The following is a 24994-nucleotide window of genomic DNA, read 5'->3' on the forward strand; positions in this document are numbered from 1 at the left end:
GTCTCCGAGTCATTTGGCCTTTGCAAAGCGACCCGTGATCGAGAATTTAACAGTTGAACGAGGTATAATTTCGCCCGTGTTGAATATCGAATGGGGTGATTTAAAATACAAATTTCATGGTGTAGAACGTGTAATTCCTTTGCCCAAAGCCGTTAAGATACCAAAGTAAAAAGATAGTAAGTGCATGGCTGTGGAAGAGGTAGGGAATCATTATAGATTATTGGTAGGTCTATCTGAAGTATATACCGAGATTCCCAGGGATATTATTAGTATGCAGTAGATAGGGAACCCAATACTGAATAATTGGGATAGCAAGTGAAGTGCTGGCACCTCTCCTTGATAGAGTAGGATATTCGAAAATATAACCAATGTATTTAACCTCATAATCTTTTTATTTAAATATATATAACTATTGTATTTTAGAATCATAACAGTAGTGTTTAAATTTATAGCTTTTTATTTGAAATTATAATTACCATATGTAATCATTGTATTTACTCATTTGAAACTATGTATTTTGTTATATTAGAGTGTATTTTACTTGCTTAACAATTGTTGATGTATTTGACGTGTGAAATATAAATGTGATGACATCCTTGGTATTGGAACGGTATGTTCGGAGAACATGCAGAATGTAAAACAGGGGGTTGTATCATGATTTATATTTCAGTCAGTTTGACAGTGGTCGTCATGACATATACTGATAAAGGTTAATGACAAGACCAGATGGCGAGCTGGTCGAAATCAACCAAAAACATCTTATGACTCTGCAGTTTTTAAGATACAAGACAGTAGCTGTAATTCTAAACCAATGTTGTTTGCGATTTTAACTAAGGTAGTATCTTTGTGGAATGTTAGTGCGAGATTATTACCCCATCAATATTAGTTAGCGTTGACAATGTATAGAAATGTTTTCTCTAGACAGCTTGACGAGTAATTAATTGATTATGATGTGTAAAACTTTCATGTGATTGGTTGTTTGTTGGAAGGCAAGGCCTTGGAGTCTCTTATACTGATTGTAATTGGTTAAGGGGTGACAAGAAATAAAGATTGATTTAATGCTGTCTCGGGTGAAAACCAGGGACTTGGCAGAGAATCGTTTTTGGGAACATGAACGAAGCTCGTGTGTGTCTTTTGTTAGCCTAGCGTGGAAACGACCGAATCCCGGTTACCTAAGTGAAAGGTTTTTAACCATCAAAAATACCTATCACAGATGTGTCATGAATTTGTTTTTGCGTATCTGTTGACCGACTTAATTAGCTGATTATTAGCTGAATTGCTGTGTTATGTCTGTCATCGTTTAGGCCTATTTGAAGTTTTGGACGGAACTTGGCTCAGTGATTTGGAACTAATTACAAGATAACCGTCGCTATTCTGACTATTAATTCTGACAGTTGGTATCCATAGTTATTAATGTAGTGAACGATTAATCAAAAGATATGACGTATTCAGTACTTAGTGTGATTGGCTTTATGATTGAAGGTTACGCCCTAGAGTCTTTTACTGTTTCGTAATTGGTTAGAGTTTTGAAAATGAATAAAGAGAGTTTAGAGTTGGTCTTGGCAAGTACTCCACGATAGACGCAGTCGAGTCGAGTCCTGGAGAGCCTTGGGGCGAGTCTAAGCACAGTCTTGGGCTAGTCTTGGTTCAGCCTTGCGATAGTCTTGGGGACTTTTCCCCAGGGCGCTGTGTCTTATAGAGTGCTCGATTGACCGACTAAGACGAGAGTTGAAACGTATTTCGTTGTGTGTGTCTTATTTGACTGTAAAGTATAAGTGACTTTCCCGATCCCGCACCTCAAGGGGACGAGATATAGAGACGAGACGAGTTTCCCCCCTGGCACGTGTGGAGAACCCAGAGAGAAGATTTACCCCCGTGATAGATCCACAAGATGAAGGAAATGATTACTTTATGATTGGAAACTGTCGATAGAACAAATTTTATGAATGAATTGGTTTTACGATTTGAAAATCATTTAGTAGGTATTCATGCCTTAATTAATAATTTTCAGCCCATTGAATTTGTGTCTCAGCAGAAAAGTCAATACAGCATTACTAGACATCTCCATATTTCTGAGACAGAATTATTCAAATTTCGAAATTATACATACTGACTTCGCCACATATTTTAATACTAAACTTACTATTTTTTCCATCAAACTACTGAATCACTGTACATATAATTACGTATAGCATTGGTAAATTCAGATTCTTCTTATAAATTATACTCCATTATGTCTTTATCAATCATCACCCCGCCTATCATTCATGATTCAATTGACCACGTTCTGAATAATTCGTACACACAGATAAACGCATTTTTTGCGATATACTTCTTCGACGATTTCAGAAAGGGTGACTGTCGGGAAGTAGGACACCAATAATTTAAAACAAACAGTTATACTGGAGAGAATGGAATGACATTTTATTATCATCATTATAGATTCAATAAGCAAACGGGAAGCGGGTCAAGAAATCGTAATTGTTTAATATGTATTATAGAGATGGTGCGTAGTTCGTTCTTTGACTGTAAGCACGTACGCATTGCATACAGAGTCTTTTCAACGACGACCAGTAATAATGCTATACACGTTGTGTGCCATTTCATGTTTAATAAATTAGGGAGAACTCGTTTATCCATTAGGAAAATCATTTATACAATATACAATAATATCCTGACCGTATTGTTTACACTCTCGTAAACCGGTTTTAACGTTATTTTAACGTGACTAAGACACTGGTCGACCAGGGAATGTGTGCGTGCACGTTAAAATTAGTCGACACTTACGTTGATAATAGTATTATTTACAATATATCAATCGACGATCCTCAGAATACTGTATGTATGCTTCTTGTAGTTCGAATAATATTTCTTTTATTTTGCCATTTTGTCTATGGCGTTAGCAACACTATATGTGACCACTGAGCTTGTCAAAATATGTACAAAGCACGATGGGATAACCGATGTGGTAAACTGACCATGATGTTAATATTCAACTACCTAATTTGCACAATAATAATAATTGTAATTGAAACCGTATTCATACGTGGGATTTTGGTTGGAAATACAATGAAGTAACAAAAAACAAGTGTAACAATAATAACATCACAAACTTTTGAATATAAAGCAAAACAAATATGTGGTGGTTGGTTTAGGCATCTGGCATTTTAGAATTTTTTTCTTGTCGTAACTTGAAACAAGTGTGAATGAATTTTCCTAGCTCAATAATTGTTTTTTGTTTTAGTTTTTTACCTTTTAGTATAGCTCATCGCCCGTCCTAAAGTTGATTTTATTGTATTTAATATTTTAAATCATGAATTCTAGTTCTTCTTTATACAATTGAGAAGAAATTGTTGTTCGTTTTCAATTTCCTGGTTGTCCCAAACCTCAGACTACTAGTCTGAGCCCAAACTGGACAAATTCTGTCTTCAGATATAAGGTTATAATGGAGGAAATACGTGTATCATCTACCTGTCTAACATATCCGCAGTTAGGTGGCGCACAGGTGATAATAAAATGAATGCAATATTTACTATAAGGGGGACTCCATCTTGAATACGAATAAAATAAAGAAACAAGTTGTGTAACGTGTTTTTCAGATTCCTGCAAATCAAGAAAATTACCAATTTTTTACGTTGGGGTAATATTAAGCCACCCGTTAACACAATTTGGCAGAATTCATCATTTTGTGTGAAAAAAAGTTGTTATTATGACTAAGTTGTTATTATGTAATGAATTTGAAAGTAGTTAGTGGGTTCTATACTTAGTGACGGTTATGCTTACCTGTATGCTCTGATTGTGGACAATCCTCCCAACGTTTCAGAGAAGTGAGCGAATACCGGTGATTTGGTTATGCTGTCCAGACACTGAAATTAATTAGATTATAGCTGACTTCACATAATCGCAGAAATTCATCAATTTAAACCGTTCAAAAACAACTAGCAAATGTTTGTGTGTTTGCGAATAGATTTTGATGTTCTATATTTTTATTTTATTTGGGTTTAAACAAATCTATATTATTATACAATAACATATTATTGCATAATCTTCATCCTGTAGGTCAATAAATTATGAATATATGTTGTGTATTTATGGGGATACACCTTTGTGAGTGTGGTTCTTAATATACTGACTAGTATTAGTGAAATGTACAGGTGAGTTAGTTAAATATCAAAAGTTGTTGGTATTGAGTATCTATCTAGGTAATCATTTCTAATGACGTAAGATGTACATTGTTATTTTGTATGATATTTTTTGAAAACAAATCATTTTGCACTCATTTTTTATAAAAAGAAATGATCTGAGAGAAAAGTTTGTCATGTCAGCATGGTCATAGAGACACGTATGTAGAAGAGTGTTGTATAATTTAAAAAAAAATTGATGATTTCAACTTTAAAGTCCCTCTATACATTAACGGGCGGTGGTCGTCGCGTCGCATCCTGTTCAATAGGGGACTCGTAGCGACGATTACCACCCATTAACTTTCAAGTCTACATGTACCCATAGATAAATGTACAGATGGTGAGAACAAGAAGGAATTAAGGTCGCGTTTCCCACGGTGGTATTCCAATTATTCACACAATACAACCTAGTTGTAATATTGACAATTCAGTCCATTGGTAACATCAATCTACGTATGTTGTTCGTATTTAAACATACTCACTAAAAAACATTTCCCAATGGTAATAACAAGAATTGATACTATTAAAACTGCTCCATCGCATTCAGTGTTGATATATGTGCAGTTAGTATTGTTATTATTTCCTTATATCTGAATGAAGATAGTACACGTTAGAGTGCTTGTCATACAGTTTTGTTGTTTCAATATGGCTAACTGGCTGCCGATTTGTACAGTATGTCCACATCTTTTGAGCCATGGAATGACCAGTTATGTTGTTACTCATAAGTTAGTAACGAGGCACTTGTGCATTCAGTTGGTAAGTAGATTTAGCTAAATGGCGACCATTTTGGTTGTAACATTTTGGGGAACCTAATGTTTTTACAACCACTGATCAGATTTCGACAAAACTTAATATATTGCTTATTGTGGTCAGAAATGTACAAAACAACACCATATACAATGTGGTAGTAAGTATGTACAAAACAACACCATATACAATGTGTTAGTTAGTTATACCTGCAGTATATTTATTTCATTCAAGTACATGTGATTCATATTATTGATGGAATGACAATTGCTGAGGTTTAAGCCATGACGTAAGCACTTCCAACAAATTTGCTTTGTTCCTTCCATGTTTGAATCTCAGTTTTATACATATTCATGTCAAATGTGCACACTTTGTTTGGCATCGCCTTAAAGCAGACAGTGAAGATTGCCAGCTCAAACTCTGGACTTGTACCGACAAACATAGATGATAAAGATTTCATGTATCCATCCCATTCCATCTGCATTCCAATAGCATCAATCTCCTGTAAAAAAAAGATACATTATTATCATTTGTTGTTTTGTTTAACGTTCAAATTTAGTAATTTGATTTAACTGGTAACTGAACTTTGAGTTATGGGAAACATGAAACGTTAAACAAAATAAAAAGTCTATGTCGCCAGTAACTCGAAGTCCGGTTAACAATTAATTCAAGTTCGAGTTACTAAACGTGGACGTTAACAAATATATGTTGCCCATAACTACAAGTTGTGTTGATTGAACATTGAGTTACAATTTGGGCGTGGTTGTTCAAGTGTTCGTAACTCAAACAATTCAGCATCTCGTTTGGCAGTCTGTCCTTTATTATGGCACGCACGCACACACATACACATTTACACACACATACTCACACACACACACACACACACACACACACACACATACACACACACACACACACACACACACACACACACACACACACACACACACACACACACATTTACACACACATTTATTTCTTGGCAGTTCATATCAGGGTATTCGTCAGGATTTTGAATATATGCTTGCCAAAACATGATGAAAGAATCATTACGGGCATTTTGTTTCACAATAAACAAATGTTGGCTGTCAAGTTGATGGCTAGTGTCGGTATTTCGGCCTGTAGTCTTTCGCAATGTCTTTATATCAATTTTAATTGGTTTTGCCCTCCAGACAAGGCACTTTTGTAAAGTCAGTAGAGTGCGTCATTTTACAACCAAAAGCACTGTATCTCTAGAGGGCGGCACCTTTATCTCATTAGTATATCCATAATAGTTGAGACGACCAGCTTGCTCTTCTTTATAAAAGTTTAGCCATCCGTGGAAGCCTGACACGTCCCCATTCTTCACCTCGCCAACAAACACATGTTCAAAACCGGAAGAGTCCAGCGGTCCACTAGATCGTGTGTAAAATTCCAGCCAAATGGTTTTTAAATCTTCTCGGAATTCAATCCAGTAATCCGGACTGACGAGACCTGCAGATTGAACATGAAAGGAAACATAAGGGATCCGTTTTTCACATTTTCGAAAATCAAGGGAGTCGTATTGTTTCCGGGTTGATATAATGTGTGTTGTGTGGCAATCATAGATGATTTTTAACTAGATATTGGTCTTGTTTTTTCTTGGAAAATTGTTTCAATGGGTTGGTTTTAGAGGAATCTTCCGGACCGTAATTTTCAGAGATTTGGTGCCTCGCATACGCGTATCAAAATGACCCCAAAATGACTTAGTACATGCTCCTGAAAAGGGTAACCGGGTTTTATCACCACTGATTCGTGAGCTCGTGTTCGTCTGTGGCATCTCACTGTGTAAGTACTGATACACTACACCACATCTGGCGCACAAGTGATAATAAAATAAATGCGATATTTTCTATATGGGGCTGTCATCTCGAATACGGCATAAAACTAAATAAATAGACAAGTTGTGAAACGCCTTTTTGACACTGCTATAAATCAGGAAAACATACGAATTGTTCACAGCCAAACGACCCGTTGGGGTAATATTAAGTCAACCGCTAACAAAATTCGGTCGAATTCGTCCTTTCGATCTTTTATATGACTTAAAAGTAGTTACCAAGTTTTGACACCTATCAGTGTAGTACACGTGTGTAAGATTGGGTTGTATTTGTTTTAACATTTGCATATTGAAATTGCGACAGAAAATGTGTTAAAGAGTTGAATAATGACCAAAGAATGAATATTTATACTCTGACGTGATACATCTATTTTAATTGGTACATTAGGTACATTTTAATTATAGTTACACTTTTATGGCCATGACATCCACTACTTATAGGCCAAGTTCACATTACCTTTTGACGCCAAGTATTCATGAGCGCGTATCATAACACTGGATGATAATACTTCGTCAACGAATAGGTTAACTTCATCTAACTCGTTTGTTGTGAGATCCTCGGCGGTTCCAGTCATCCGAATATAGTTATCCAATAAGTTCCATAAATGCTCGTATGTTGGAATCAGAAACAAATCCGGATTAACGTACGAGAATAAACTGCAACATAAATAATGTATGATTATGCAACATCGAATGTTGCCATGGTGTGCATTGTTGCCGTTGCTTAATAATATGATTTCCAGCGGGCGTTAACAAGTTTCGTAGAGGGAAAAGTTTTGGAAAATTCCCTATGAACATTGCAAAACAGTGAGGGATATTATTGGCGCTATCAAATGATCTGTTTAGAAAACGATGTTGCTACATTTTGAGACTTCCACTGGTGCCATTTTTACTAATTAATTTTTGTCTTGGTACGTACGCTGGCTAAGTTGTCATATTGCAATATTACTGTGACTATACAAAGAAAGTTGTAAATTACCCTTACGAATCTGATTTGCAGTCACTTAAACCGTCTGGGGGTGATGGAGTTATTGGGACATTGATAAGGACTGTCCCAGAGAAGTTGCATGTTACCTATACAAATCTTGTTTAGCCCGCTGTTATCATACACTATGGTTTTGTGTATAGAATATTTATGAACGTTTATAACTTTCCTGTATTATCGGAAATAATAGAATTGAGTTTTAGCAATGTCTGCTTACAACTTGTGAATCTGTCTATTCAATAGTTACAGGGCGGTTTCCACAATAAAGATATAACAAAGTTTGTAATTGGTTGAGATGAGCGTGTCATTGAATTGTTTTACTTACGGTTTTGGTGATAAGTCTACTTCGGCTGACGTGTCTGTAATCAAAGCCTGTAAGTCGAGCATAATTTCTCCAGCAGGGGCTCTATTTACGTCCAGATTCCACAGTTCTTGAGCTAGTTCTGATAATTCTCCATATGCTAAAACATATATATTATTTCATTTGAATACGCGTCAATTTTTCAAATAACTTCAACTGAATAAGAATTAATTCACGACAATATCGTCGTCTTTGTTTCCGACAAGTCAACATACTCGTACTTTTATATTGAGAAAAAAAGCCTAAAATTCGCAGTATCACTTTGAGTTCGAGGGCCACAAGTGATTTGTGGTTGATTGCAACATGTAGTTCACTGTGATACTACACGAATCAGGTACGGTAACTAACAGACTAGTATAACTCTATAAAACCCACATATGGGACAAGACTGTCAGCCGAGTTACAGATGAAACCTCAACTCCGTCCCGTCCCATCAGACAATTTGCGTGATTCAGTTGTTCGTGATATACTGACTGATTACGTCATCAAAACCATGAACCATAATCTGCATACAAATGAATTATTCATCTAAATGAAACAACTTGCATTTCGCAGTGTTTTAAATCGTGAACATAGACGTAGACTGACACCACGTGACCCTGAACATCGCAATTCTTTTATTATGTGTTTTTAAAACGAAGTCTTACAATCGCCGCATATCTCGATATAATCGTCACAGCAGTTGCCGGCGGCATCGCAATTATTATCACAGTGGCATAAGTTTCTGGAATCATAATTCTCCAAACATCGGTTTAGACATGACAACTCCATTCCTGTTAAAAATATAAACAATTGTCACGGAAATATCTGAATGATAAACTCGATGCACGTTAGTATATTGTGAATATATGTTTTAGTCGAAAAAACTGTCGTAATGAAACAACTAAATTATCAACATCACTTTGCAAATATGAAATTGCGATTTGATATCATTGAAAGTGCACTGATGATGTCATAAATTATAGATCTTATTACCATGACGTCATGTGCAAATAACAATTTGCGCAAAACGTACCTGTGCAGTATTGGTCATAATCGTTACAGCAGTTAGCGTACTGGTCACATTGTGTGTTACATTGACACGCGTACTCGGAATTATACTTCACATTACAACGGTTCTCACATGTATCTGAAAATAAATAACATCCCAAATTACTTCACTTGATAAACCGACCAACAACAATGTTTGGCCAGTATTGCAAACGAATTTAATTATCGTGTTCATATATTTGTTTACTTTACTATGTAGTACCATAAAAATGCGTACAAATTTACGATCTTAAAGCGGGACGGTCGTCACCTGCGCACGCGGGGAATTGAGTCCAAAGTGACGATAACAGCACACGCTAAAACGCAAAGGCTTTTGGGTAGACGCTTGCCTGTAAACAACGACACGCTATGGCCATCTGCCGTATGTGCAGGTGACGACTCCCCCGTACTGTACTGTTGATTTGTCTTAACAAGGCAAAGAACTCAGGAAACAACACAACATTGCAATAAATCTTACCTAAGTCATAATTGATATTTTTCACAAATAGAACGGTTCGCGTCAGATTGGTGGGCAAATGGTGCAACCCTGCAATGCTCATAGGATTTCATAATTTTTGTTATATTGCTAGCTGGTTGTATTTTGTTTATAAATATAAATATAATAGTATAACTCGTATTGTCTTCTTGAAATACAAGAATCTAATTATATTATGAGTACCTATGACAAACTTAAAGCTGTTCACATAACATAACACACATCAAAATTAAAACGTACCTTGGGATTTGACCCATGTCACACTCACAGCGAAAACGACTACGAACAATTTCCACATGCTTAACGATAGTGTGTAACGACTAGTTGCTTTAACGTGTGACTGTACTCTGACGTGATGGTCGGAAAAGACTAGGCGAGACCTGACAGATGTTTTTTTTATAAATATTATCTAAGATATTACGAAGATAACAGTGTATACCACGTGAATAATTGCCAATAATAAAATAGTTGCTGCTGAAATGGAGATATTAAACTTGGTACTTGAAAATATGAATATGAAAATATGAATATTTACAAGTATGGCGTTTTGTGAAATTATTGAACAAGGAGATGTGGATGAATAGAGTACTTCTCTGCATGTTGATAATGTTTTTATATACATATCTATAACTGACAGGATTGTTTTGTTTGCACACACAATTTCAGAGTTCATTATTTCGTTAATTAACGATGAATTATATCAATGTGCAGGATCGATATATTATCAACACGACACCATTGATAGACACTAATTTGATTAGGTCATCAAATGGATATCGGTGGAAGTGATGATTTGGTACGGCAGCTGTTCCTGTCAACAGTAGATGAAAAACAAAGATTAAGCATGACCTGATTATAGTATTTAATTGTAAGTCCAAGGCATGGTTTGGTAACCAGGGTTGGGCAATATATCATATATGATGTGATGATGATGTGTAGCAACACGTGGGGTTCGACCCACAGTATATTTTAACACACTATTGAAAAAAATTGTAAATATACTACCCAGGTATCAAGTTAGTTTACCCAGGATACACGCTGGTCTCGACCTCGAGATGAGACACGTGCGAAAAAGTTATTTTAAATTTTACAACGTAATTTCACGTCTGAATTGTGACGGTGAAGGGTGAACGTTGTCCCATGGGATGGTGAACAGACTATAGCAACACCAAATAAGTGACCTATTTCTAACCGATATAGATACAAGACCGATCATTAACCAACCGTGGTATACTCGGCCCAGCACCTTAGATCATCACCTCAGATCAGCACATGCGTTGGCCTGTACCTAGCTATCAATATGTTGAAGATATTTGTCTTATTCTGTCTCTCTTTGGTCGCATTTTGTCAATGTTCCGAATATTGTGATGCTGACAAGTCTGGTGAGTATTCTATGAACACGTGCACTTGTCACACAGTCGTGGGAATGCATATGTGAAGATTATACATTGACACATTTGTCAGATATCAACTGTCAAATTGGTTTTATTCACAGTCGACATGTGTAAACATTCACATGAATTAATTTTAGATATTATCAACATTTTGTCATGTTATTCAATTCATTCAGTCTTGATTTCAATAAATAACCTAATTTGTTAATGATTACACATTTGTCACGCGTGGCATCGTACTCACCGCCACTCCCCTCTTTTCGTGTGCCCACATCGTGACGTCACTGGCCAACGTTATCTGTATTTCAAAGTCAGAGGACATATTTATTTTTTAACAGTATTTTTGTTATCGGATATGTTGTTATAATATTTTCCAATACTTCTGACGATATAGTTGTGCAACAATATTAATAATACTGCCACGCATTGCTCTCTAAAAGTATGATATTAAATCATTTAAACGAATAACGTGTTTCTTTATATGTTTTGATAGGCTGTTCGGGTGCCGGAAGCTGTGTCGGAAGATGTGACGCTGATTTCTCGCGTGGGGCTCCCTGTCAGTGCGATTCTCAGTGCAAGCAGTACGGTGATTGCTGCAGTGATTATGACGGTGCTGCCAAATGCGTAGGTATGTCGCAAAAACAGTGTTTTGCTGTTTTTTTTATTTTAAGAATGATACAGTCGATTTTGTAAGGGTATGAGTTTTTTTTACATAAAATATGTTTTATAAATTTCAAATGACGGTTGAAAACCACTTGGTCTATCACAACACGAAAGCCGCAAAGACTCGTGAATTGTTTTTATAGCTAATGGCATATACTTTTGATGTGAATGAAGCACGAATATCTTCCAGGGTAAATCTTTTATAAATCTTTTATAATCTTTATGAAATTCATTGTCAACATGTTCGTAATTTTAGTTTAATTATTTAAAGTACTGTCTTTGGAACCGCACTATAAATGTAAACAATTAGTAAAAAAAAGAATCCCCAGAACCCACATTAAATATGTAGAGTTGTTTCCCTCACTCAGTCGTTAGTTCTTCCTTCGTCTTCAGAAAATACCAGCTGTGTTGGTCGATGCGATAGCGCGTTCCGGTCTGGAGCCAAGTGTCAGTGTGACTCCCAGTGTAGTAAACATGACAACTGTTGTGATGACTACGATGGTGCAGCGAAATGTACATGTGAGTAAAGTAATCGCTATATAATATAAGTATTTTTCGTAAATAGTTAATATAACTTTCTCACGGAAATATCTTCGTCTTTATTTTTTTTCCTTTCCAAAGGCTTAATAAATATTATTATTATATTATTACCTTGAGTTTCTTTATGTTTGCCCTTAAGGTAGCGAGAGGGAAAACACAAGTAATAGTTTAATTGAGAATAGGAATTTCCTCGCCAGTTACTAAGCATGCAGTTATGACAATGTATATGTTTTCAGAAAGCTGAGATATAGCAGAATACGATCATATACGTTTCGTGTTAATATTTGCGCAGGGGATTAAGTTACTTTCGTTGCCGCGAACCTCCTAAATATAGAGTTTTTTTGCTTTATGCGTCTCGGAATTTGTATGTGCCTCATAGTTCTGGTGATATAGTCCGTTGAACTTGCCATTAAAAAAACAGGGCTCATTCTAGTCTGGATTTGCACAATTTTAGACGTACCAACTCTTGGGTTTATTCTTGTTCTTCCCGAAGTGGCGCGTGTAAAACACATTGTTTGTTTAGACGGAAATTCGAACACACGCTGTGCGACGACCGCGGCCCTTTAATGATAGACAAACTATGAATATTGCGACTCCCATATGCAGTACGTCAATGACGCTGACGGCTTTGGGATTTTAGAAAATAAAAGATAATTTTCTGCTACAGTCACGTGACAGGAATGAATTAATCAACAATATTATACAATATTGTCAATTACTGACGTCACATGATGTTTGTTCCAGCACAAGGTAGCTGTATTGGTCTATGTAATGTTGCGTATTCTACTGACATGTCATGTCAATGTCATTCACTGTGCACGAAGGACGGCAATTGTTGTGAAGACTACAACAGCGCAGCCCGATGTACAGGTAAGTATAAGTGACTCATAGTATGATTTGCCAGAGGACAACTTGTTATGTCCCGATATTGCCTAGTTACAACTGCAATCTGTCCGAGATACTGCCCGACGACAACTTAATATTGCCCGACGACAACTTGATATTTCCTGATATTGCCCGAAGACAACTTGATATTTCCTGATATTGTCAGACAACAATTTGATATTTCCCGATATTGTCAGACAACAACTTGATATTTCCTGAAAACAACTTGATATGTTCCGATATTGCCCGACGACAACTCGATATATATCCCGATATTGCCCGACGACAACTCGATATATTCCGATATTGCCCGACGACAACTCGATATATCCCGATATTGCCCGACAACAAATCGCTATATCCCGAATTGCCCGACGACAACTCGATATATCCCGATATTGCCCGACGACAATTTGATATTTCCCATTATTGCCCAATGACAACTTGACGTTTCCCGATAATGTCCGACGGCAGCTTGACATGCCCCGTTTTATTTTAGATGCAAAGTATTCATGCGTAAATCGATGTGATGAGAAATATAACAATGACGACGACTGTCATTGCGATAGTCAGTGTTCGAAATCTGGAAACTGCTGTGGTGATTACGAACATGTTTGTAAAGGTGAGTGTGACTTGAAATGCTATTATAAATATTATAATATAATCAACAATTGAACACATATCCCCACTGCAACTCAAAACACACACAATCATCCGTGTCAAGAAAATAGTTGAACTGATTTTATGATTTTTGGAAGGAAGTTTGGTTAATACAATACTTCTTGTATACACAAGTGAAGCGCATGCGTATTATGCCACTTGTTCATATCATATAATAGGATATAATGATCCACCAACCTAAGATATAAGGACATGTATACAATTATGTTTGGTTGTGTATGTATACTCTCATTGCATTATTCTTTGTCGTAAATTAGATGTTTTCCTCCATATTGCATTTAATTACGTTTTTCACCTGTCAACACAATATATGACATATTTTATACACGTGACAGGGGACGAATTCTCACGAACTACGAATAGTATCTGGTATGGTGACTGGAACGCTGCCAATAAAAATACTGATATCACTATAGATAAACAAAAAGAAATTAAAAACAGTAAAGCATATGATGACCTGGCTTCAAACGAGTAAGTGATAATTTTTAATATTTCTATGAAAACCATGTGATATATAAACAAAACTGGCAAATATTTTAGTAAGCCATCGATCATTATTGAAGTTAATGAATGACCCGTATTAGAAAGTATTGACCGAGGTCATGACCGCATTTCGACCAATCGACATTACGATATTGAACGTGGGGTAGATTAAGAAGTTATAATTTCGTAATGTCTATGTTATGAAACACAGTATAATAATATATATAATGTATTTCATCGACAGTTTCTTCTCATATTTTAACAATGAGCTATTGTCCATACCAACGTATGCTGCCTTCAAATCACTGGCAGATAATTATTATCAGAAAACTGGGACCAGTGAGGACGTCACAGATAATGAATTAGAGGAAGAGGACAAGTTTTTTGAAGAAATTATGAAGACACATCCGATGAGGAAGGCACACGAATACTTATCTTTGAAAGGTTGGTGATATGTTATGATATATTAGTACTTTCTACTACTAAGATATGTTATGATATATTAGTACTTTCTACTACTAAGATATGTTATGATATATTAGTACTTTGACTACTAAGATATGTTATGATATATTAGTACTTTGACTACTAAGATGTGTTATGATATATTAGTACTTTCTACTACTAAGATATGTTATGATATATCAGTACTTTGACTACTAAGATATGTTATGATATATTAGTACTTTCTACTACTAAGATATGTTATGATATATAAGTACTTTCTACTACTAAGATATGTTATGATATATTAGTACTTTGACTACTAAGATGTGTTATGATATATTAGTACTTTCTACTACTATACTACTAAGATATGTTATGATATATCAGTACTTTCTACTACTGAGATATGTTATGATATATTAGTACTTTGACTACTAAGGTATGTTATGATATATTAGTACTTTCTACTACTGAGATATGTTATGATATATAAGTACTTTCTATTACTAAGATATGTTATGATATATTAGTACTTTGACTACTAAGGTATGTTATGATATATTAGTACTTTCTACTACTGAGATATGTTATGATATATAAGTACTTTCTACTACTAAGATATGTTATGATATATCAGTACTTTATACTACTAAGATATGTTATGATATATTAGTACTTTCTACTACTAAGGTACGTTATGATATATTAGTACTTTCTACTACTGAGATATGTTATGATATATAAGTACTTTCTATTACAAAGATATGTTATGATATATTAGTACTTTCTACTACTGAGATATGTTATGATATATAAGTACTTTCTATTACTAAGATATGTTATGATATATTAGTACTTTCTACTACTAAGATATGTTATGATATATCAGTACTTTCTACTACTAATGTACGTTATGATTGTACATTATAGGTCTAGTTGGCCATGATGAGAAAGATTTCGTAGCTGACCTGAAGAAGATATGGTTCGAACTCTATTCACGGTCTGGTGGTAAGAAAGACTCGTCTGGATTTGAGCATGTCTTTGTGGGAGAGGTAAAGAATGGCAAAGTAACGGGGTTCCATAATTGGATCCAGTTTTATCTCGAAGAACACGATAATATCGCTAACTACTATGGTTGGATGGAAGATGTTAAGGTTAGTTTATAATATTTGGTATAGAAGTGGTGGTTTGCTGGTATTTCCAAGAAAATTTAGCGGTGAATTATCCATTATAGACATATTAATAGAATTGGAATGTTCCTACCTCGGATAATGCATATGTTGATAATATCGATGGTACTCAATGTACACACATCCCTCTCTCCTCAAATATTGATAATTATGTAGATACAAATATTCTTATATTGTTTTTTATCATTTATCTCAACAGCCTGACATCATGAGCTTTCAGTTCAACTGGAATAATTACTTGAAAGAAATCAGTTCAATGTGGATTGGCAGAAGTCCTGAATTTGAAATGGCGATGTATACTATTTGCTTCAAGGAGTTTCCAAACAAAGCATGTTCTTTCGATATGGCTGGCGTAAAAACCAAAATTCAGACATACGACCAAGATGGCGATTATATTGGCAGCGCATATCCAATGACGTAACTGTGAATATATAAATATTGTGACGTTGATGCGTAGACGCCACTCTAAATCTCGTAGTGTCACTGCAAATGCATATTTAGTAACGTCACTATGAATGCATATCTAGTGACGTCAGTTACGGGTGAACTAGTGACGTCAGTTACGGGTGAACTAGTGACGTCTTTGAGAATGTATATCTTGTGACACAATGCGTAGTGTCTATAAAATATATATCAATTACGACAGTAAAACAGTACAGTCAGCTGTAATTGAATTGATATGTTGTTTTGTTCAATAAACATTGTGATACATATGGAACTTGTCTGTTTTATTTGTATATAGTTTAATTCATATGCATTCGTTAAATATTTAATGACCTTGACAGAAAGCTGAGGACTGAGACAAACATTCATGGAAAATCTTGATATTTTTTTATATTCTGAGAAACGGCAACATATAGACCATAGTTTGCTTAACTAATGTTGTGTCAGGAAGGATTCATAACTCTGATACAGGGTCAGGGAGGAATCATAACTCTGGTGTAGTGTCAGAGAATTCATAACTCTGGTGTAGTGTCAGGAAGGATTCATAACCATAACCATATACAGTATCAGGGATGAATAACTCTGATGTAGTGTTAGGGATGAGTAACTCTGATATAGTTTTAGGGAGGAGTAACTCTGATATAGTGTTAGGGAGGAGTAACTCTGATACAGTGTTAGGAAGGAGTAACACTGATACAGTGTTAGGGATGAGTAACTCTGATATAGTGTTAGGGAGGAGTAACTCATATATAGTGTTAGGGAGGGGTAACTCTGATACAGTGTTAGGGATGAGTAACTCTGATATAGTGTTAAGAAGGAGTAACTCTGATACAGTGTTAGGGATGAGTAACTCTGATATAGTGTTAGGAAGGAGTAACTCTGATACAGTGTTAGGAAGGAGTAACTCTGATACAGTGTTAGGGAGGAGTAACTCATATATAGTGTTAGGGAGGAGTAACTCTGATACAGTGTTAGGGATGAGTAACTCATATATAGTGTTAGGGAGGAGTAACTCTGATACAGTGTTAGGGAGGAGTAACTCTGATACAGTGTTAGGGAGGAGTAACTCTGATACAGTGTTAGGGATGAGTAACTCATATATAGTGTTAGGGATGAGTAACTCTGATATAGTTTTAGGAAGGAGTAACTCTGATACAGTGTTAGTGATGATAACTCATATATAGTGTTAGGGATGAGTAACTCTGATATAGTTTTAGGGAGGAGTAACTCTGATATAGTGTTAGGGAGGAGTAACTCTGATACAGTGTTAGGAAGGAGTAACTCTGATACAGTGTTAGGGATGAGTAACTCTGATATAGTGTTAGGGAGGAGTAACTCATATATAGTGTTAGGGAGGGGTAACTATGATACAGTGTTAGGGATGAGTAACTCTGATATAGTGTTAAGAAGGAGTAACTCTGATACAGTGTTAGGGATGAGTAACTCTGATATAGTGTTAGGAAGGAGTAACTCTGATACAGTGTTAGGAAGGAGTAACTCTGATACAGTGTTAGGGAGGAGTAACTCATATATAGTGTTAGGGAGGAGTAACTCTGATACAGTGTTAGGGATGAGTAACTCATATATAGTGTTAGGGAGGAGTAACTCTGATACAGTGTTAGGGATGAGTAACTCTGATACAGTGTTAGGGAGGAGTAACTCTGATACAGTGTTAGGGATGAGTAACTCATATATAGTGTTAGGAAGGAGTAACTCTGATACAGTGTTAGGGAGGAGTAACTCATATATAGTGTTAGGGAGGAGTAACTCTGATACAGTGTTAGGGAGGAGTAACTCTGATACAGTGTTAGGGATGAGTAACTCTGATACAGTGTTAGGGATGAGTAACTCATATATAGTGTTAGGGAGGAGTAACTCTGATACAGTGTTAGGGATGAGTAACTCTGATACAGTGTTAGGGAGGAGTAACTCATATATAGTGTTAGGGAGGAGTAACTCTGATACAGTGTTAGGGATGAGTAACTCTGATACAGTGTTAGGGAGGAGTAACTCTGATATAGTGTTAGGAAGGAGTAACTCATATATAGTGTTAGGGAGGAGTAACTCTGATACAGTGTTAGGGAGGAGTAACTCTGATATAGTGTTAGGGATGAGTAACTCATACATAGTGTTAGAGAGAAGTAACTCTGATACAGTGTTAGGGGTGAGTAACTCTGATACAGTGTTAGGGAGGAGTAACTCATATATAGTGTTAGGGAGGAGTAACTCTGATACAGTGTTAGGGAGGAGTAACTCATATATAGTGTTAGGGAGGAGTAACTCTGATACAGTGTTAGGGATGAGTAACTCTGATACAGTGTTAGGGATGAGTAACTCTGATACAGTGTTAGGGAGGAGTAACTCTGATATAGTGTTAGGAAGGAGTAACTCATATATAGTGTTAGGGAGGAGTAACTCTGATACAGTGTTAGGGAGGAGTAACTCGTATATAGTGTTAGGGAGGAGTAACTCTGATACAGTGTTAGGGATGAGTAACTCTGATACAGTGTTAGGGATGAGTAACTCTGATACAGTGTTAGGGAGGAGTAACTCTGATACAGTGTTAGGGATGAGTAACTCTGATACAGTGTTAGGGAGGAGTAACTCATATATAGTGTTAGGGAGGAGTAACTCTGATACAGTGTTAGGGATGAGTAACTCTGATATAGTGTTAGGGATGAGTAACTCTGATATAGTGTTAGGGATGAGTAACTGATACAGTGTTAGGGATGAGTAACTCATATATAGTGTTAGGGAGGAGTAACTCTGATACAGTGTTAGGGATGATAACTCATATATAGTGTTAGGGAGGAGTAACTCTGATATAGTGTTAGGAAGGAGTAACTCTGATACAATGTTAGGGATGAGTAACTCATATAGTGTTAGGGAGGAGTAACTAATACAGTGTTAGGGAGGAGTAACTCATATATAGTGTTAGGGAGGAGTAACTCTGATACAGTGTTAGGGATGAGTAACTCTGATACAGTGTTAGGGATGAGTAACTCAGATACAGTGTTAGGGAGGAGTAACTCTGATATAGTGTTAGGAAGGAGTAACTCATATATAGTGTTAGGGAGGAGTAACTCTGATACAGTGTTAGGGAGGAGTAACTCATATATAGTGTTAGGGAGGAGTAACTCTGATACAGTGTTAGGGATGAGTAACTCTGATATAGTGTTAGGGATGAGTAACTGATACAGTGTTAGGGATGAGTAACTCATATATAGTGTTAGGGAGGAGTAACTCTGATACAGTGTTAGGGATGATAACTCATATATAGTGTTAGGGAGGAGTAACTCTGATATAGTGTTAGGAAGGAGTAACTCTGATACAGTGTTAGGGATGAGTAACTCATATATAGTGTTAGGGAGGAGTAACTTTGATACAGTGTTAGGGATGAGTAACTCTGATACAGTGTTAGGGATGAGTAACTCATATATAGTGTTTGGGAGGAGTAACTCATATATAGTGTTAGGGATGAGTAACTCTGATACAGTGTTAGGGATGAGTAACTCATATATAGTGTTAGGGAGGAGTAACTTTGATACAGTGTTAGGGATGAGTAACTCTGATATAGTGTTAGGAAGGAGTGTTAGGAGAAAATAATCTCTCTGGTGTAGTGTTAGGGAGATGTTAGATCACTTTTAAGTAGTGCCAAGGAGGAGCTAAAACTTGTGTTACTTAATGAAAAAGTAATATTTGATAAGGTACAAAAGAGGGGTAGTTATAACTCTTGCCTGATGTTAGAAAGTAGTCTTAATTCCTGTCAGGAAGAGGTCATGACTCTTTATATACCTCGTACAGTGTTAAGGGGGAGCTTATAATTTCATCAACCAAAGCCAAATGGAGACTCCTAACTCTGACACATTGTTAAGAAGGTCATAACTCTAGTATAGTGTTAGGGGAGCTGTAACTGATAAAGCTTAAAAACAGAGATAGATCTCTGGCATAGGATAGGGAGTGTTTGTCAATGTAATTGTTTTGACTGTCAGAAATGAGCATTCATCTCCAGATAGCTTTTTCAAATATACTGTGACCTACCTTGTAACTATAATTGCATAATAATAATAATAATAATACTTTATTGACATCATTCCGTTTGAAGAGAACATACAGCCAAGTGCTAAACTAACAATTAACATTTTAAAAAAAGAAGAAATTAATATGTAGTTTAAATAAATACATATTTAAAATTATGAAATATTGATATATATATTAAAATGCACCACATTCTCTAATATAGTTCGCAAGTTCCTTATCTACATTGCTCATAATGTATATGAACTTGTCATCTGGTTTCATTAAATTAAAATATGGATGTATATAAGCAATTTTTCCAAACAGCTTACATCTTTTTTATGATTAGGACAATCAATCAGGAAATGGAATTCATCCTCCACTGCATCCGTATCACACTTTTTGCATACCCTTTCTTCAAACTTTATTTTTGGTCTAACATGCCTACCCTTCTCTATCATTAGACCATGGTCACTTATCCTGAATTTACAGATACTTTTTCTATAGTGGGGGTCTTTAATTGTGTTAAATACTGTTCAATTTTGAATTCATTTTTGAATTTACACTAAGTTCTTAATTTATTATTTTCACCTGATGATGATTTTTTTGAGGTTATTTGTTTTTTCCATAATTCAATATAATTGCATGATTACATGGCATGTAAGTTCGCAAATAATATGATATCACGGAATAAAGGTACAATATTTAAATTACAGATTATAAAATTGATGACAGGTAAGGAATGTCTGATTACAGGGAGATATATCTGTAGAAATAGCAGGTGTCAACGGAATGGATCTTCTCACACAATCTATATGTTACTCAAGCCCACCAGTTACTGTAGAACTGTTGAGTGACCATGACGTTAAAATTACTAGTGTTAGTGTGTTTGTATTTTGCTGTTTACAGCGGTGAGTACCAACGAGTTGTTTACAATTAATGACGACTTGATATTGTTAAATAATTGTATAGAATAATTGGGCTGATTAATACATGCATATTATATGTAGCCTTATGTGAGTCGATTTATATGAATATCAATGCATATGGTACACAATTAGATTGGCATATGGCAATGAATATGTTGAAACATGACCATCGCATTATGTAATTGTTGAATTCTATGTTTGAGTTACTGTGGCACGCAATTGGATTTGCATGTGGCAATGCATTCGGGTAAAAAACATGAGCCATCGTATTATGTAATTGTTGAATGTTATGCTCGGGTTAATGTGGCACGCAACTGGATTGGCATATGGCAACATATGAGTCATCGCATTATGTAATTGTTGAATTCTATGTTCGGGTTAATGTGGCACGCAATTGGATTGGCACGTGGCAACATATGAGTCATCGCATTATGTAATTGTTGAATTCTATGTTCGGGTTAATGTGGCACGCAATTGGATTGGCATATGGCAACATATGAGTCATTGCATTATGTAATTGTTGAATTCTATGTTCGGGTAAATGTGGCACGCAATTGGATTGGCATATGGCAACATATGAGTCATCGCATTATGTAATTGTTGAATTCTATGTTCGGGTAAATGTGGCACCCAATTGGATTGGCATATGGCAACATATGAGTCATTGCATTATGTAATTGTTGAATTCTATGTTCGGGTTAATGTGGCACGCAATTGGATTGGCATGTGGCAACATATGAGTCATCACATTATGTAATTGTTGAATTCTATGTTCGGGTAAATGTGGCACGCAATTGGATTGGCATATGGCAACATATGAGTCATCGCATTATGTAATTGTTGAATTCTATGTTCGGGTAAATGTGGCACGCAATTGGATTGGCATATGGCAACATATAAGTCATCGCATTATGTAATTGTTGAATTCTATGTTCGGGTAAATGTGGCACGCAATTGGATTGGCATATGGCAACATATAAGTCATCGCATTATGTAATTGTTGAATTCTATGTTCGGGTAAATGTGGCACCCAATTGGATTGGCATATGGCAACATATGAGTCATTGCATTATGTAATTGTTGAATTCTATGTTCGGGTTAATGTGGCACGCAATTGGATTGGCATGTGGCAACATATGAGTCATCGCATTATGTAATTGTTGAATTCTATGTTCGGGTTAATGTGGCACGCAATTGGATTGGCATATGGCAACATATGAGTCATCGCATTATGTAATTGTTGAATTCTATGTTCGGGTAAATGTGGCACCCAATTGGATTGGCATATGGCAACATATGAGTCATTGCATTATGTAATTGTTGAATTCTATGTTCGGGTTAATGTGGCACGCAATTGGATTGGCATGTGGCAACATATGAGTCATCGCATTATGTAATTGTTGAATTCTATGTTCGGGTAAATGTGGCACGCAATTGGATTGGCATATGGCAACATATGAGTCATTGCATTATGTAATTGTTGAATTCTATGTTCGGGTTAATGTGGCACGCAATTGGATTGGCATGTGGCAACATATGAGTCATCACATTATGTAATTGTTGAATTCTATGTTCGGGTAAATGTGGCACGCAATTGGATTGGCATATGGCAACATATGAGTCATCGCATTATGTAATTGTTGAATTCTATGTTCGGGTAAATGTGGCACGCAATTGGATTGGCATATGGCAACATATAAGTCATCGCATTATGTAATTGTTGAATTCTATGTTCGGGTAAATGTGGCACCCAATTGGATTGGCATATGGCAACATATGAGTCATTGCATTATGTAATTGTTGAATTCTATGTTCGGGTTAATGTGGCACGCAATTGGATTGGCATGTGGCAACATATGAGTCATCGCATTATGTAATTGTTGAATTCTATGTTCGGGTAAATGTGGCACGCAATTGGATTGGCATATGGCAACATATGAGTCATCGCATTATGTAATTGTTGAATTCTATGTTCGGGTAAATGTGGCACGCAATTGGATTGGCATATGGCAACATGTGAGTCATCACATTATGTAATTGTTGGATGTTATGCTCGGGTTAATGTGGCACGCAATTGGATTGGCATATGGCAACATATGAGTCATCGCATTATGTAATTGTTTAATTCTATGTTCGGGTTAATGTAGCACACAACTGGATTGGCATGTGGCAACATATGAGTCATCGCATTATGTAATTGTTGAATTCTATGTTCGGGTTAATGTGGCACGCAATTGGATTGGCATGTCGCAACATATGATTCATCGCATTATGTAATTGTTGAATTCTATGTTCGGGTAAATGTGGCACCCAATTGGATTGGCATATGGCAACATATGAGTCATTGCATTATGTAATTGTTGAATTCTATGTTCGGGTAAATGTGGCACGCAATTGGATTGGCATATGGCAACATATGAGTCATCGCATTATGTAATTGTTGAATTCTATGTTCGGGTAAATGTGGCACCCAATTGGATTGGCATATGGCAACATATGAGTCATTGCATTATGTAATTGTTGAATTCTATGTTCGGGTAAATGTGGCACGCAATTGGATTGGCATATGGCAACATATGAGTCATCGCATTATGTAATTGTTGAATTCTATGTTCGGGTAAATGTGGCACGCAATTGGATTGTGGCATATGGCAACATGTGAGTCATCACATTATGTAATTGTTGGATGTTATGCTCGGGTTAATGTGGCACACAACTGGATTGGCATATGGCAACATATGAGTCATCGCATTTTGTAATTGTTGAATTCCATGTTCGGGTTAATGTGGCATGCAATTGGATTGGCATGTGGCAACATATGAGTCATAACATTATGTAAATGTTGAATTCTATGTTCGGGTAAATGTGGCACGTGATTGGATTGGCGTATGGCAACATGTGAGACATCACATTATGTAATTGTTGAATTCTATGTTCGGGTAAAAGTGGCACGCAACTGGATTGGCGTATGGCAACATGTGAGACATCACATTATGTAATTGTTGAATTCTATGTTTGGGTGAATGTGGCACGCAACTGGATTGGCATATGGCAATGTATATGATATCGCATTGTGTGAAATGTGCTTCAACACTGACAATTAGAAAGTGAATATTCAAGTTTTTTATATTTGCAAATTTTTTTAATTGCTGTATTTCAAAAAAAAACATTTCATGTGGTAAATACAATTCATTTATTATAAGAATGAAAGTTGCGCTTATTGTCTTATGGTTTTCCTGAGTATACTGGCTAGATTGCACTCTTATATGAGTGTAGGGTGTTGTCATTTTTGGGGTAGGGTGGATGTAGTGTGCCGTACATTCGTGGTGAAACCAGTATTATTGTGTTAGAGATCTAAAGAGACGACAATATTTGTATAACATATTTGCATTTTGTTCTATCTAGAATGTTCCTCGTGTGTGAATCGGTGTAATGCCCCCTACGATGGTGGACAATCCTGCCAGTGTGATTCGCTCTGTGGAACGGCTGGTAATTGTTGTAGTGACTATCACGGTGAAGCTAGATGTACAGGTAAGATGCACTATAGTTTGCCATAATATTTGCTTAAACAAATTACTGCACCTTTGAAGAAAACAATATTTCTTTTTCCTTAGACATTTTCTATACAATGGAATGTTTATCACCAAACCTTATTTCTTATACAAGA

At 36.1% G+C, this 24994-nt stretch overlaps 3 protein-coding genes across 3 annotated transcripts; 1 reads left to right on the plus strand and 2 right to left on the minus strand.

Annotated features, from left to right (window-relative positions):
• Window positions 1-5127: 5127 nt before the first annotated feature.
• LOC146732300 (uridylate-specific endoribonuclease A-like) lies at window positions 5128-7358 on the minus strand. Its single transcript, XM_085493066.1, has 3 exons — window positions 7241-7358; window positions 6175-6401; window positions 5128-5430 (listed from the first exon to the last, which is right to left on the minus strand). Exons 1-3 carry the CDS (start codon window positions 7356-7358, stop codon window positions 5206-5208), a joined length of 570 nt encoding a protein of 189 aa, XP_085349192.1. The 3' UTR covers window positions 5128-5205.
• A 731-nt stretch (window positions 7359-8089) lies between these two features.
• Window positions 8090-9952, minus strand: LOC100372788 (uridylate-specific endoribonuclease-like). The gene is made up of 4 exons (XM_006821606.3): window positions 9895-9952; window positions 9145-9258; window positions 8777-8902; window positions 8090-8229 (listed from the first exon to the last, which is right to left on the minus strand). The coding sequence occupies exons 1-4, from the start codon at window positions 9950-9952 to the stop codon at window positions 8090-8092; spliced, it is 438 nt and encodes a 145-aa protein (XP_006821669.2).
• A 926-nt stretch (window positions 9953-10878) lies between these two features.
• On the plus strand, window positions 10879-16655 carry LOC144359642 (uridylate-specific endoribonuclease A). The gene is made up of 9 exons (XM_085492668.1): window positions 10879-11036; window positions 11542-11676; window positions 12105-12230; window positions 12996-13121; window positions 13636-13758; window positions 14153-14288; window positions 14545-14744; window positions 15678-15901; window positions 16137-16655. Exons 1-9 carry the CDS (start codon window positions 10955-10957, stop codon window positions 16356-16358), a joined length of 1374 nt encoding a protein of 457 aa, XP_085348794.1. The 5' UTR covers window positions 10879-10954; the 3' UTR covers window positions 16359-16655.
• Window positions 16656-24994: the final 8339 nt, after the last annotated feature.

The sequence above is a fragment of the Saccoglossus kowalevskii genome, chromosome 18 (genome assembly GCF_978046115.1).
Source record: "Saccoglossus kowalevskii chromosome 18, keSacKowa6.1, whole genome shotgun sequence".
Taxonomy (NCBI): domain Eukaryota; kingdom Metazoa; phylum Hemichordata; class Enteropneusta; family Harrimaniidae; genus Saccoglossus; species Saccoglossus kowalevskii.